At 43.2% G+C, this 15,209-nt stretch overlaps 1 protein-coding gene across 1 annotated transcript; it reads left to right on the top strand.

Annotated features, from left to right (window-relative positions):
- The first annotated feature begins 1,131 nt into the window (after nucleotides 1-1,131).
- On the top strand, nucleotides 1,132-13,878 carry LOC102053528 (aldo-keto reductase family 1 member B7-like). The gene is given in 7 exon segments (XM_055711007.1): nucleotides 1,132-1,141; nucleotides 4,879-4,976; nucleotides 7,269-7,418; nucleotides 8,094-8,210; nucleotides 8,867-8,944; nucleotides 10,367-10,889; nucleotides 11,230-13,878. Coding segments are annotated over 6 exon segments (654 nt in total). The 3' UTR covers nucleotides 10,568-10,889; nucleotides 11,230-13,878.
- The last annotated feature ends 1,331 nt before the right edge of the window (nucleotides 13,879-15,209 follow it).

The following is a 15,209-nucleotide window of genomic DNA, read 5'->3' as shown; positions in this document are numbered from 1 at the left end:
AGTTTTTAGAAGAGAGCTGTTTAGCTCTGTCTCCATGCTGTTTCCCACATGGCCACCTTATATTTTATCAGCTTCAAGTCGGCAGGCTCAGCGCTGTTTGCACCTGCCTGTGGAAATGTGCCCAGGAGTCACCAACGCTTTAGAGACCGTCATAGATAACAAAAACTTCTGACATAAGTGAAGTAAAAAAAATTTAAGAGAAATGCTTTGGAGCTAAATCTACCTAATTTAAAGAAGTCATCAGTGCTGCAAAAACTGACCAAGGGCTTAAAAATACAGGCAAATCGAATGAAGACCTTTGCACAGGCTTAAGAAATACTCTGAGCTAATGACTGTTTTCCTAAATAGGCTAATGACTGAAATTTCTGCAGCTGGTGGGATACAGTTTGATTCAGTATGAAAATGTGCTTTGCTGTGCAGGGATTGCCAGAGCAGGGAATGGGATAATGTTCCTGTTATGGGGGGCATAGGCAGAGTGGAGGCCGAGGAATGAGAAGAGTCCCTCTCATTAGGGAGGCAGCTACATGTCACCGAAGGACAGGAGACATGACAGCTGACTAGAAAGCCAACACATTGTTAATCTACATTAGTTTCTGCAATGAACTGGAGTGAATTTCTTCCCATCCTTGGTTGCAGACCAGCTGTACAGGTACCTCAGCAGTCCCTGTGACCAGGTGTGGAATTATTAGTAAAATTACTAAGTTTTATATGAAAAACTTAGCATTGTTCATCCATTAAGGAAAAGTCTCAAATCTAAGAGCTCTGAGGATGGGACACAGCTGCAGCAGACATGCGAGGAATCCACTAACACAGCAACTCCCTGCAACATACATAGAGAGTGGAGAGGAGTGGAGACTCCGTGGCCGTGCTCCGTGATAACTGGGAAGAAATAGTCCTCCAGAACTGGTAAGCAGCCCATATGGTCCCCTGAGCCAAAAGTTTTTCGAGACCTTGCCAAAGTGCTACCCTTTTGTGAACTTTGCTCATTTTAGTGTCATTTTAATACCAAAACACACCTCCGTCCTGAAGGCTACCCAGCTCCGAGGTGTGACCACTCCTCTTTGAGTCTGAGTCCTCAATTTCTTGTAAACTATACCTTTAAACGTGAAGCGGGAAAAATTTACACCAATCATGATAAAAGGTATGTATGACTACAGTCACTCAAACTCCACCTTGAAGGTAGAAAGGATATAAAAACAGCCAGGGAAATGGGGAATTTTTGGGAGGAGATATCACCGTGAGCAAGTCAAGGGAAACTCCATCTCAGACTGCCTCTGACTACCGGGATTGGCCGGTGGGCTGAGCCTTGCTTCTCCCCCCTTGGGACGCCTTGGGTGAGATTTAGACTAAGCGCTTTTCTTGGGAATCTTAGAAATCTCTCTAGAGAGTTACTCCCTAACATTTATAGCCAGGCTGTATTATTTATAATCTTTTCATGCATTTTATACTTAATAGCGTCATATTTTCCTGTGCTTTCTTGCAGGCACTATCACGATAATCCAAAAAACCTATATATTTGTTGCACAAATAAAACTGTACTCTTTAAGTAGCCAGTCATCAGTTTCTCACTGAACGTGGCTGAACCCCAGAGCGCGGCTGTGCTAGTTCATGAGCATGACCAGACTGAAGGTGCAGACCGCTATTAGTGTATCCAGAATCGTGGTAGTTTAATTTACATATTAAACGTGACTGGACTGGTAGTGGCAAATTGGATACCACTCAGAATTTAAACCTAGCCACACCTAACCTCCCGTTCCGGTGAGGAGAGTTAGAAAGCAAGGGGGTTTATTTTCTGCCAAATTACTCCATCTCTTTTAACGCAACACCAGGACATCAGGTGGATGATCCAGAGAGCCATAGTCATCATCTATCTTTCCTCAATGTAGCTCATTTTTCCCATAGATAAGGAGAAAAAACACGTAAGTGCATCAAATCTCCACATAGCAGCACTGAGCAGTACAACTGCTTGTTAAACCTTTCTTTCACCGCAGAATTCAGGCAGAAGAGGCTCCATCTTTTTGATCTTGGCAATAAAAGGGTTCTCCTTTGGCTTGTCCCAAAGCTGCAGCGATCTGCACACCTCCGTTAAAACCCCTGGACGTGGGGCTGGGGTGCCACGATCCAGGGCCAGCTCTGGCTCTGACTGCTGGGGAAAAGGCCAGGCTGCAGGACGGGGGGCGCAGAGGTCTGTAGTGCGGAGCCGTGTGGGAAGGGTCTGGCTGAGATGGGTGCAAGCAATGCCTCAAGGATGCAAGAGGAAAACTACCCGATGTGAAAAGGTACAAAATCCTAAGGGAAACCTGGTACTGGAGGACAAGAGTTTGGTGCCACTGTGGACCTGTTGTAGGGTGCAGCAGGGTGGACCTTTGGCCACCTGATGGATGCCTGCTGGGGCTCTTTGGGTGTCTGAGCTGGGAGAGCCAAGGGTGCTCGTGCTCAGCCTTGCAGCCTCTCAGGCTTTGCTGACTTTTATCTGTGCTAACTTCAGAACAACAGGTTCATGCTTCAGGTTGTGTATATTCTGTGTGCAGGATCTGCGTGCGGTAACAAGTGCCTGAACCAAGTGACCTGCCCTGGGTCACTGGGCATCTGAGGCGCTGCCTGTTGAAATGTGGGGTTACCCTGGGGTTGGTTTTGCCTGTAACAGGCAAAAAAATGACAGGGAGGGAAAAGGTCACTAATGGCTGGATAAAAATAAATGCTTACCGCTCATATCTTTAAAATGAGTGTTTGCAAAATTGTGGGCAGGGCTCCAAAACTAGATAGCCTGCCAGCTCCTTGTGGCAGGACACAGGAGCCTCCAGGATGGCGTCAAACCCACTCTGCCTAAAAATGAGAGGGCTGGGATTTTCCAGAGTAGGCTGCTATTCCTACTAAGCCTTGTACAACTGGTTGGTTTTTTCAGTTTATGCAGAAGAAGTTTTTGGGTTGTGAACTGTAAAATAATCTAACGTTAAGACAGCATGAAAAAGAAAAAGGCCATAAAGTAACAGGAACACAGCATCGAGGGACAAGACACTCAAAGCCTTTTGGCTTCTGAAAAGTGCCCAAGTACAGAAAATGCTGTGGTAGCTGCTCCAGGAAACACACTTGTACCATAGTGCGCCATTAGTGATCATCAGTTTTGTAGATTAATTAGTTTTGATTTTGAAGTCACGCAGAGCTAACATGGTGGCTGTTGAAAAGATAAAGCTTTATTTCTTCCTTAGCTCTTCTCTCAAGCAGAGGGGAACGCTTAAAAGGACTGTGTTGTCCCTGTAGCTCTTGACAAATCTTGACATCAAAATGCTTCCAAAATTTGTCCTTAACATTTGAATGGAGATATAATCCACTGTCTGCCTATTTTAAATATACCAACAAAATTGGATCAGAATATTTTAAATGTGTTGTACAATCAGATGGTTTGACCTTTGACAAGATACTATCATTATCATGTCCTAGGGATGCTAATATTAATCCCGAGAAACTCAGGGGGATTATAAATAAATGGAAGATGGGATATTCATTTTAGGTTACTTTGCCATTTAAAATATTGTGTAATACAGTAAATTATACTATAGATAAGCCATCATTCAATCTTGGAAGCTTAATGTCAAAGTGAAATATTCTCCATAGGTATGAAGTTCTTTGAGCAGATGAAGAAACCCTAATCAAGATTGAAACACATCTTCAATGAAATGTTAATTCACGTCCTCACTGGGCTGGTACATCCCTATGCTGAGGCTGAAAAGTTTGTAAAATGTATTTTCTGATACTAGAAATTACTTTTGTATGGCAAGGAAGGACTGTGGAGTTGCAGAGTGACCAAGGTGGGAGTGATGGACAACTGAGAAAAAAAGATTACAATACAGCGGTATATGAATTGAGTGAACACTCATTGTGCAGGGGTGGAGACCAAAAGCCACAGAGGAGCTTGAGGTCAACCAGAAGCGCTGTGGCGCAGGGATTTTGATGATAAGCTTGGCCACAAGCACCAGGCAGCTGCGGTGTTGCCATGCATAGGCATTCAGGGAAGTGAAACACACGCTGCCGCCCCATGGCTCACGAGGACAAGCTGCAGGCTGTAATGGGGGCAGCAGAGGAGATATATATATATATATATATATATATCTCTCTCTAATATGGGTGCCCAGTGCTGTGGGGGTGAAGCAGTATTGGGAATTTTTTAGCAATAGTCCTTCCTGTGGACAGATTGCTGCTTCCTCCTGAGGCAAATAGCTTTGTGGCTGCTTCTGGTGATGTGTTTAGGAGCAGACAGTGAGACAAGAAAGGGTTCATGGGGCACGTGCAAACTCCTCAAATACCAATTTTCTTGCAGAAAAGCAGACTAGGTGTCATGGCACTATCAAAACTATCAGCTGCAACAACGTCTTTTACCATCACATACCAAAATACTCTTCATGCCAGTCCCTCTGCTGCCTTCTGCTAGTCTCTCCTCACCCAGGCCACACTCTCTCTCTTCTCTCTGCTTCTTCCTCAGCTGCTCTCCTTTCATCGGCTCTCAACCACTTAACAGATCCAGCCACAGCTGCGCCTTATCCATATCGGCCAACCCGCTGCCCCTGAAGCCAGCCCACAGCTGTATATTATCAATGCTAATTAACCCAGCTTCATTCCTCTGCCACTGGGAGGTATACAAATGCTGCAACCTTGGTTAATACAATATGTGTAACTGGCATGGTGAGCTCACTCAAACTCATGTGAGGGGCCCACAATCAGTTTTCCAATTCTTTGAGGGGTGACATACAGGCAAATCCCTGCCTTCTCTTGCTTATTGTTGCACTTCTGCCCATATTTCCCTTGTTCGCAGGTGGGAGGGAGGGGTGAAGCCTATATAAAAAGTTTTGCAAGGGGCTGTAGCCTCTCCTTGCCCCACAGCAGCTGGGAGGGGACCGTCACAGCCACCTACTGTGGAGCTGCTCACCTGTGCCAGGATGCTCATCCTGGGACTGGGGATCTGGCAGGTACCTGCTGGAGCCGGGGACCTCTCCTCATCCCCATGCCTCTGATCAGGCAGGTGACACCAGGAAATTGCTGAGTCACCGAGTTGCTTTTTCAGCAGCTTTCTCTTCAGGTCAGGAAAATGCAGCAAATCCTCTGTGCGGTGTTTCTTGCCTTTTGAAGTATTTCAGGTAGTGCATCCCTGTCCTTCAGGGAATTTTTTAAGAGTGCATGTAGTGAGCTGGTAGAAGAAGATTTTTCTTAGCTATGGAAAGAATTGCATACTACAAAAGTGAAAATCTCTGCCTGGCTTGTTTTTCGTTGGTTTTGCTTTTGGCACTGGGTATTAACGTCCCAGCATATCATGTAGGTGTAATCTTTGACAAGTGCATGTAGATATAGGAACTTAAGTGGCATTGAGTGTTTTGAAAATGGGAATTTACATTAACTCCTTAGAGACTGAGGATAACTTACTTGTATGGCAGCAGATGAGTACGCAGCACTTTGCAGGAAAATAGTTTGGGTAGTTCTTTACCTGCAAATATTACGTAATAGACTTTTGGTAAGAGAGATCTGAAGATATACTGAATTGCAAATGTAAAAGGACTCAGGAAATGAGCTGAAAATTTTAAGAAATTTGAGAAATTTAAGAAAGTGGGCTGCTTAAGAAATAGAAATAAGAAAAAAAAGTGGATTGTCTCTGGATTTGAGACTGGAAACTAAATGCGTTGAATTGCAAGCTTCCAACTCTATGAAACACTGTACAGTCAGGGTAAAAGCATGTTAAATAATTCTTGCTATAGTTTTGGGTCAGCTGCTACTCATCTTGAGAAAACTGATGCACAAATGGGGCTGAGTTTATTTAACCCTTTCATTCTTGATTGGTCTGATGACAAAAGACACTAAGAAGCCTAAAGCAACTAAAGTAAGCTTTAAAAAAACAAAGCGTGCCTTGCATGGGACCTCTTAAGGCACCGACGCGGTGATGGATGAGCTCTCTGAAGGGAACCTGTCAATTTGCTAACAGGAACTGGTTAGGACTAAACAGAAGGAAAATTTTGGACACATCATCCCTGCCACCACAAAAGTCTCTTGTGTTAATGCAATGAAAACGTGGCCCAAATCCACTGTGATTACTTCATCAAAGCTATTTGATTTCAAGGTTCCCACAGCAACTTCAGCTGCAATGCCCTGTGGTTTGGTGTGTCAAAGGGGCCTCTCCTTTACCCAGTCACTCTGACCTGACGTCCTGTTTAGTGAGCACCATGTCAAACGAAGCAATGGATTATTTTTTCTGATAAACATCTCGCATTACAGAGTTTTGTGTAATTACAGGGTATATTGTCACCTTTGCTCTTCACCAACTCCTTCTCCACTCGGAAACAATGCCGATTGCTCCTGCGCAACAGATTTCCCGTGCTGCGGCAGCACCCAGGGGTGAGGTACTCCATACACCTCGCATCTGGCCAGTGTCACCAGTGGCTTGTTTTCCCATGCCACCCTGGGAGCCGCAGCGATCATACGTAGGAAGGGCTGGGCTAGAGAAAGGAGCTGCAAAAAGGAAAACCTGTACAACTTTAAACAAGCTATTTGGTTGTGTGTAGCCTTGTGGAAAAAAACACTGCAGTTTCTACGTTTGGGTGGGGTTTTTTAGTTTAGGTGAACCAACCAAGCACCCTTGTATTTGAAATACTTGAAGAAGTGAAATCATTAAAAAAAAAAAAGATGATGGGTGGGGAGGTAATGAAGTTATATGTAGGAAATGGTCACAGTTTTGAATCATGTTTCTGTTTGAAGTGCCATTTTCCAGGATCGGTATCCAGTCATCAAACAACTCTTCAGTGTCTCCAAGCCAAGAATCTGAAGTGATTTACTTTGCTTTTCAATACCAGGCTGTGTATTTTACCCAGGAGGTGGCACTGTCTGTAGTGTTTTGTCATCCCCGCACCTCCACACGCCAACAGGAGCCAGCCTGTTCGCTGCAGGGCCAGCAAGCTTTCCAGAGGTGATTCTTTCCTCATGTCGCCAGCATCTCACACTAAAACTGCTTTTAATTTCTGGGCAGATTAGAACTTATTTCAAGATAGTCTGGTGTCTGAATGTGAATGTTCAGTCCTTAGAAAAGGGCAGATCAGCTCTGGCAACTCAACAGTGACTGATTCCCATGGCTATTTTATTCCAGAAAAATAGTGAAAGCAAAATCCAAACTGGAACACCTCATTATTTGGGGGCTTAAAATCTCCACATGTGGAGAACTGCAAACTGCTTTTTCTGCTGTTTACTAAATTGCTAACTTCTCTTCTTTTTTCCGTCTCCCCCAGTAACAGCAAGAGACAGTGACATTTGCCATCAGTGCTGGGTACTGCCACTTCGATTGTGCCTACCTGTGCCAGGATGAGCGAGGGATCAGGGATGCACCATGAGAAAAAATTGAAGAGGGGGTTGTAAGGCGAGAAAACCTCTTTATTGTAAGGTATGTCCCTGGATAACTTGTCTCACATGATGCCAGCTCTCAGGAGAAAAGGTCCCTATGTGAAAAGTGCCAGGGGATGAAGCTGGTCTGGGAGTTAACTCCTCTCCGCCAGGGCAAAGAGTGTTGTGGATGGAGGGAAGGAAGAGGTCAACACTTGGGGGGAGGGGGAAGGCTTGATTTGAGAAGGATTTTTTTATAGTCCATATCCATTGTCAGCCACGGAGACAGGAACTGAGGCAGTGCTCTCAGTTGCCTCTGAGATAGGAAGCAGGGCTATTGTATTCCTGGTCACTCCTGCTGCGCAGCTGGCCTCAGCCTGTCAACTCCTGTATGTTATGTTTTGTTTTGTTTTTTCCCCCCAACAACAATGGTAGGAAAAATAAAGTAACTTCTATCTGCTGGAAGCTGGCGGGTCGATTTTCACCAGTTTTGCTTTTTTTCTTAGTTTTATTGAATTGTTACACGCGTCGTTGGAATTTTAGATGATCTCATTCTCATTTTACTTAACTGATAGTACCGCAAATAAAATAAGGTGCACAAAAGTGGCACTTCCTCAGGATGGGAAGATGTGCCATACTGTGAGCTGCCTCTGTGTCTGTGCCATGTGTCCCCCTGCCAGGGATGCTCAGCAGCTCTGAGGCTAGGAGAGCAGCTCCCAGGCACTGCGTTACCCCTGCAGCTGTGGTCCACCTTCCACGAGAGATCACTGGTGAAGGAGGTGTACCAGAAAACACTTGCTGCCCTCCAGCTGGATTATCTGGATCTCTACCTCATGCACTGGCCCATGGGATTCAAGGTACTGAGACTTCAGTTCCTGGGAGCCATCTGACAGAGCTCTGCCGCTTTTTCCTTTGGGACTAGACATGCCCTTAGTCCTCCCTAATGAGGAGTGTTGTTAAACCTCATCAGGATGTAATGACAAACCTCTGCAGGGAGTGCCCAGGAGGAAAGGTAAAGTTATGGCTGCTTAAGCTATGTCTTGTAGTACAAAAGCCACCTTATTTTACCCTGCACAGCACGTCCATGTCAAAGATCAAGTTACCATCCAGACAACATTCCTCTTAAAGCCTGGGACGTGGCTGTCATTTACTTATCCAGGGTCAAACAGTTGTGAATTACTTAGTTCCTATTTTTCTCTTCTCTCTCTGCCCCAAGGTTAAATAAATTCTCGTTTTCCCATCGTATCACATCCCTGGCCTTCCCTCAGCCTGACTGAAGCACATAAAAGCCTCTGCCCTTCCTCTGCCTGCAGGACGGATTCTCAAGAGGCAGATTTTCTTGAAGATTACTCTGTTCGTACAGATCACGGGTTTTGGCCACCTCTCTCCGCAACACAAACATAAGCCAGAATATCCAGTGTGTCTTTAGCTCCACTCACTCGTAGAATTTCTAAGTAATTTCTTTACTCACGATTTGCCCTACCTGAAACTTGCTTTTCTTTTGTGATGGTAGGCGGGAGAGGAGCTATTTCCTGCAGATGGAAATGGCACCATCATTCCCAGTGGTACAGATTTTCTGGGTACGTGGAAAGTACATTCATTGAGAAGCTGAAAAATTCTTGCTAGTTGGAAATAACAACATGAGAAGCTTCAGGTTTCCACTTTGGGAATAATTCTGAGAGAATGTCCGATGTGAAGTATTCCAGATGGCTGATTTCTCTGTGCCCTCAGGCTCCTTCTTCTGTTACTTTGCCAAGATTGAGGTATTTTTATGCCTACTGCTTACTAAACTGGCTGGGTAGGCATGGCAAGAGGAAATCTTTGAGTGTGTGTGTACCCTGCAGTGGCTTGAGGTGACACATGCTGTCACTTCAGTCCCCACACCACTCCCCGGGCTTTAGCTGTAGCCACGCTCATCCCTGGTTGCACCTGAGCTGTCCAGACCACAGGAAAGCCAACATGTCTGTGCCAGTGTACCCAGAGCATCCAAATTCCACCCCCCCACACCCCCCCGAAAGTACTGGAACTTGTCCAATGTCCTTTGCTAACTCCATGTGTGCAACACAAACAGGCATGAGCACAGGCTGCGTGGGAGGCACGACTTGGGCTCAGGTTCCCGTTTCTCCGTGGCTGATGGTGTGGGCTCCCTTTCCCCTCCATGCCCACCCTGTGCGCGGCATGGCCAGGTCAAAAGAAGACATGAGACTCACGAGAGTCAGAAGAATTTGCTGATGCTTTTTTTCCTTCTGTTAGATGAAGAATAAGGCACATTTTTGTTGCTCATTTGAAAAAAAAAAAAAAAAAGTGGACATTTCAGGCTGCTGGTTATTATAGCAACATAAAAAAATTATTTCTGCTTTGGAAGAGGTGTATCTTCCGCTCTTGAGGCTGGTAGTAGATTATTTTGTCCTGTTTCTATTCTGCTGGAGGTGCCAATTTAATCAGGGCTTTCTAGCTGTTTTATTGTTCGCTAGTGGGAAAGAAAATGGGAGGAGGGGGGGAAGAACAGCACAGCACTGCTTATACTGTACTGCCACTGCTAAATGGGAGATCTCACTGGGGAAATTAATTGGTGTTGATGATCGGGTATCCTGCTCTAGCCCTCCCAGAACAGCGCCTTGTGGAGCTGCTCTGTTCCAAATGTAAAGCTTTTTATTATGGGATAATTATTTTGTTAGCTGAGGAATTATCCTAAACACCCCTTTTATTTATGAGCAGAAGGTCTACCTGGGGACAATATTTCAAAATAGCTGTATTCTACTGAAATAATAATAGCGTTGTAATTGTTAATCTGAATAATGCCATTATTTATTTGTATGATGATACATGGTGTGAGAGCCTGAGTCTTTGACCAGGGTCCCATGGTTCACTGTACTGTACTAACGCCAAATCAAAAGAGGATCCCAGCCATGATGATTTTTACCAGTCAAGTCTTAGTGCAGGCATTTTTTCCATATGAAAAAAAATAAAAGATCTCAATTGAATAGCAAGTCTGATTCTGTAGTGTTTCTAGGCTATGGAAGAGCTGGTGGATGCAGAAATGAAGGCTGTTGGAGTCTCCAGCTTTAACCACAATCAGATAGATCAGCTCCTGAGCAAACCAGGCTTAAGACGCAAGCCTGCAAATAATCAGGGAAACTGTTCTCAAAACTCATCAGTACTGACATCACACCTGTCTGTGGTGTTGCATTTGATAGAACACCTCTGGCAGTAAAATACTTTATAAGTTAAGGCAGTGCTTTTTCATATCTGTGTGGGAATAAACCTGTATTTAGCTAAATTGTAAAGTGACGAAAGATGCAGGGGACACTGTGCCCTTCCTTGTGCAGGAAGCTGCAGTCACACAAGCCTGCAGCCCTCCTGGCTTGGAAGTGCAACCTTCACCTTTCTTTTGACTGCAGCACTGAGTTCGTGTAAGCTGAGAGCTGAGCTCTGCCATGCAGAACGCAGTGGGGCTTACCCTTCCCCGCTCCTACAACCCTAAAGGAAAAAGAACAGACAGGACCAGAGCCAGGCTGCACTGCTGGGGTGAACAGGTAGGGCTGGGTGGCAAGGGAGCTGGGTGCTTCAGCTGGATGTGCACAATCGGCCCTTGGAGCCCAGTGAAAAGAGGACTGTGAGAGCTGCCTGCCTCTGGCAAGAGAAACTAATGTTTGAAGATTGGGTCTTGCTGGAGGCAGGGTTGGGAAGAAGGGGAAAGGATCTCAAACGCTAGCTGATCCTCTTAAAAAACCCACAGCTGCAAAAAGAACCACATTTTCAAAGCTGCTGTGGGGCTTGATAGGTCACCACAGTGATGCTAAAACTTGAAGTATCTTTTGCTTTTGAAGAAACCTTTTTTTTCTTTTTTTCTTTTTTTTTTTTTTTTTTTTTTAGATTGAGAGCCACTCCTATCTTCCTCAGGAAGAGCCTAAGTTTTGATTAAGTTTTGCCAGTCCAAAGGGATCTCTGTCACTGCACATTGTCCCCTTGGAGCACCCAGCTGGCCACGATAAGAACACTTTGTGAGACTTCTTTCTTAGATGTAGACTGGAGCCAATACAGTAAACCAGTCTTAGAATGTGGATAAACCTTCACAGAGTAAAACTGATGTGATTAGAAAAATATTTACTAATTCATTAAAAATGACACATGCACAGAAACCTCTCTCACGCTTATTGTGATATTCAGTCCACTAATTCATACCCATGCTGTTACTGGAGTTTCATATTTAGGAGGAAAAGGAACAACTGGTTGGTGAAAGTAGTGAAGGTAATTCTTAACTGAGCTTGGGCAAGCTTCTTAAATATGCAAGAGAACTTCTGAACTAAAAAAAATAACCAAAAACAAAGCTGTATATGCTTATGCGAATAGCAACCTTGCAGCCCTGCTGAGACAAACGGATTAGGGTTTTAGACCGATGACTTGAAGAAATGTTCCTTTTACTCCAGTCTTCATGGCTTTCCCTGACCTGGAACAGGGTGTTTACCAGAGCAGCTGTGCTTGTGAAGGACATGACAGCTGCCCATTCTGAAGATGAAATTTTCAGGATCTGGAGCAAAGAAATTCCTGGCCTGATCCCAGGCTGGACTGAAACATGTTATAGTTACTGTTATACCAGAAACTACAGACCTCTTCTCATGTGCCAACCTCTGATAAAACAATTAAGAACGAAGGCAGGGATTCGAGCAATAGGAAGATGGTGAATTAAAGTGTGCAAGTTGATGCTTTCTTATAATTTAAATAATATTCATACACTACAGTGCTTGAACGAGAATATAGTGGGCCATTTAACTGCTGAAGCCTGCTTTTTATTTGCACAGGTCCAAGCCTGAGGATATTTCCTGTTCTGATAATTCCCAAATCAAGGAAATTACACTCCAGTACAGCAAAACCCCAACTCAAGTTAATACTGGTCGCAGTATTTTCCCTGGTGACACATATTTTTCCCACTTGTGCTAAAGTAACAATTCACCGAGGTATTGTGGAAAGCTGAGTTCTAGCTGTGTCTCATATGCATTGTAATGCTTTAAAAAATATTATGTCTTAACACTAGTTTTAATGACGGACAGGAGATTACCAATGGCTTTGGGCTTTAATTGGTACACTAGCCACTTCTACACACAGCATCCCTGGTCAATCCTGCGCTCTTGTTCAATGTACTCCCATGCTGTCATCTCAACTTCAGAGACAAATAATCATTAAATGAGCTCATGTAACAATTAGGAAGAGTTTCCTATATTGCTTTTCCTATGTAAGCCATCTGTGATTACCAGTGGAACTGCTCCATGTAACCATGCAGGCACATACAGTTTTCAGCTTTCAGAACACAGGCAGAACTTCTCAGCTGTAACTCCCTATCTGTTCCTGCAGGTGCTTATCCAGCTCCCGATGCAAAGAAATGTGAGTATAATTCCCAAATCCATCACTCCACACCATATTTATGAAAATTTTAAGGTAGAAGTGTACCTTACAAAATTACCGATGGCGTTAAACTTTACACAGAAAAATCCACTCTGCCAGTGGAACAAAGTAATACCTTCATACTTAGAACTGGCAAAACCTTTTGTCTGCCAGATACCATGTAGGTTACTTCTTTATGAATGCAAAAATTTACTTTGAAAGTAAGGAGCCAAGCCTCCTTCATTAGAACACATCAAATAAGAGGGAGTAACTTTTCCACCTTGTGATAGAAATATGATGCAATTAGAGCCCACCAGCCCTGTAACCTTATGACATTTACTGACTGTTCACCACAAACGTGCATCTATTGCATGCTTCCTAGTGCTTCTACAATGCTTTTCCACTTCTGTTTTTGATATTCTTTCTGCAAATGAACTTAAATGTCTTCTTGAAAACTGAACTCACTCGGCTGTTTGGGATCTTTACTCAGGTGTTTGAATTGTCTAAAAAGATGGAAACCTTCCTTGCTTTCAAGAAGTGGTAAGCGAGTAAGTACCTCTTCCTCCTTCCTGTTTTAGCAAGATTGGATTATCATTGCATATCCTCTTAACAGACAGTATTTGCTAGCCTCACTTCAATCGAGAGGGAACCTTAGCCAATACCCAGTCACATTCATATCTGCTGGAATCCAGGACTAGGGTTTATAAGGGCATTGCCTGCCTTGTACAGGTTGGCAGCACTAGGATTTTTGCAGGTACATTGTGTGTTAAGACATCTTGTAATGTATACATACCAAACTGCTGTTTGAAAATCAAAATCAGCTAGAAACTCCAAAATAAGTAAGTGGCAATTTTTTTCTTTCTGTTGGGTTTTTTTTTTTTTGGCTACTTTATATGAGAGACAGTCAGTGTAAACAAACTCCATTTTAAGAACGAGAGTTTTAAGTTTTTTTGAAGTGAAAAGCTGTGCCTATGTATTTGTCAACATTATTAAGGCAGTGTCAGATAACAGAACGGTTAGATACACTTACCAAGATCCGCAATTTACTCTGTTTTCCCAAGTTACTCCCTTATCTAATAGCAGACTTAGCAGTTCACAAGGAGTGGTTCACTATCACAGGGAAGTTTGACAACTTCAGCTAAGCAAAACATACCAGCGACCTTGTTCTTAAAAGATAATTTATATGTGAAGAGCATGAACTTCCACTTCCCTGTGTAAACTAAGCAGACTCATGTTAATGTTTTTATTTTTGGTCACAGTTTCAGTTCTGCAGAACTTTTGTCGGGGGGAAAAAAAAGGTTTTTCTTCTTAGCCTTAAGACTATACCCTTAAAGCTTTTTAATCATACTGCCTTTTTCTAGATGCAAAAAATCACAAGGACTATCCTTTTTTAGAAGACTGTTTAGGCATCATCTTCAGATCCTCCAGGAATCAGGACCATATATCACCATTTCAAGTTTGTAATACTTCACATGTATTGAATCACAATGTAAGCGGAATACGTGTTACACGACAGGACAAAGGTAGCTTACAGGCATTCTGAAGAGTAATCTTGGAGCATGCATGCGTTTGCATCCCTTATATCAACTGCAGTTGATTCAGTTGTTTATTGGTACCTTTGCTCTGCTTTTTTAGCAAAATTCTCAGTTGTAGCCAAATATATATTCTCTTACCATTCAGTAATGATAGTTGAAGTTTAATAAACCTGAATATTTGGGATTTGTGAAAAGCAGTCTTTTATCATAAATCCTGATAAATTTTAGAGAAATTGAGACTCTTAGTGATTGTATTTTTGGACAAAAGGTCAAAACATACGCTATCTTTTAGCTGTTAATGCAAGACAACCCATTTAACATCAGATCTTTATGAGATAAGACAACATGCTGCTTGAGATTCTTAGATCAGTAATTCCAGCGTAACAGAATGAAAGCTCTTTAGAGGACACTGCTGAACTATGTTTGAGGAGCTATTTTCTTAATGAGGTTTCCTATTTATGAACTGCTAAAAACTAATAAACTAGTAGATTTGTATGTTTGGTTTGTATCTACAAGAATACATAAATACTGCCTTTATCAGTAGAATGGCTGTGGTGAAGACTGTGAATCTCTCTCCCAACAAATCCAAAGTCTGATAAAGGAGACATGGATGAATTATTTTGTTTGGCAACTGTCTTGTTTAACAAGCAGAAAAGCTGGGCAGCATTGTAGAAGCCAACAGTGGATTTTCACTCTCTCATACTGCTCCCTAGATACTGTCTGTGTTTTGACTCAAAAGGTGTCACTAGATGTTTTCTCTAGTAAAAAAAAAAAAAAAAAAGTCAGTGCTACTGCAGCCGATGCATCTGCTGGAGTTTTAACAAGGCACATGTTAATCAAGACTTCTCGCTCTTGAACTCTAACATGCGACTCAAAGCTCCCACAATCACTTTAGGTTCTTCCAGTCCAGTAGAAGAACAATGTGGATCAGCACCGCCT

This window comes from Falco cherrug, chromosome 5, assembly GCF_023634085.1.
Source record: "Falco cherrug isolate bFalChe1 chromosome 5, bFalChe1.pri, whole genome shotgun sequence".
Classification (NCBI taxonomy): domain Eukaryota; kingdom Metazoa; phylum Chordata; class Aves; order Falconiformes; family Falconidae; genus Falco; species Falco cherrug.
This window is presented reverse-complemented; position numbering and strand designations above follow the sequence as displayed.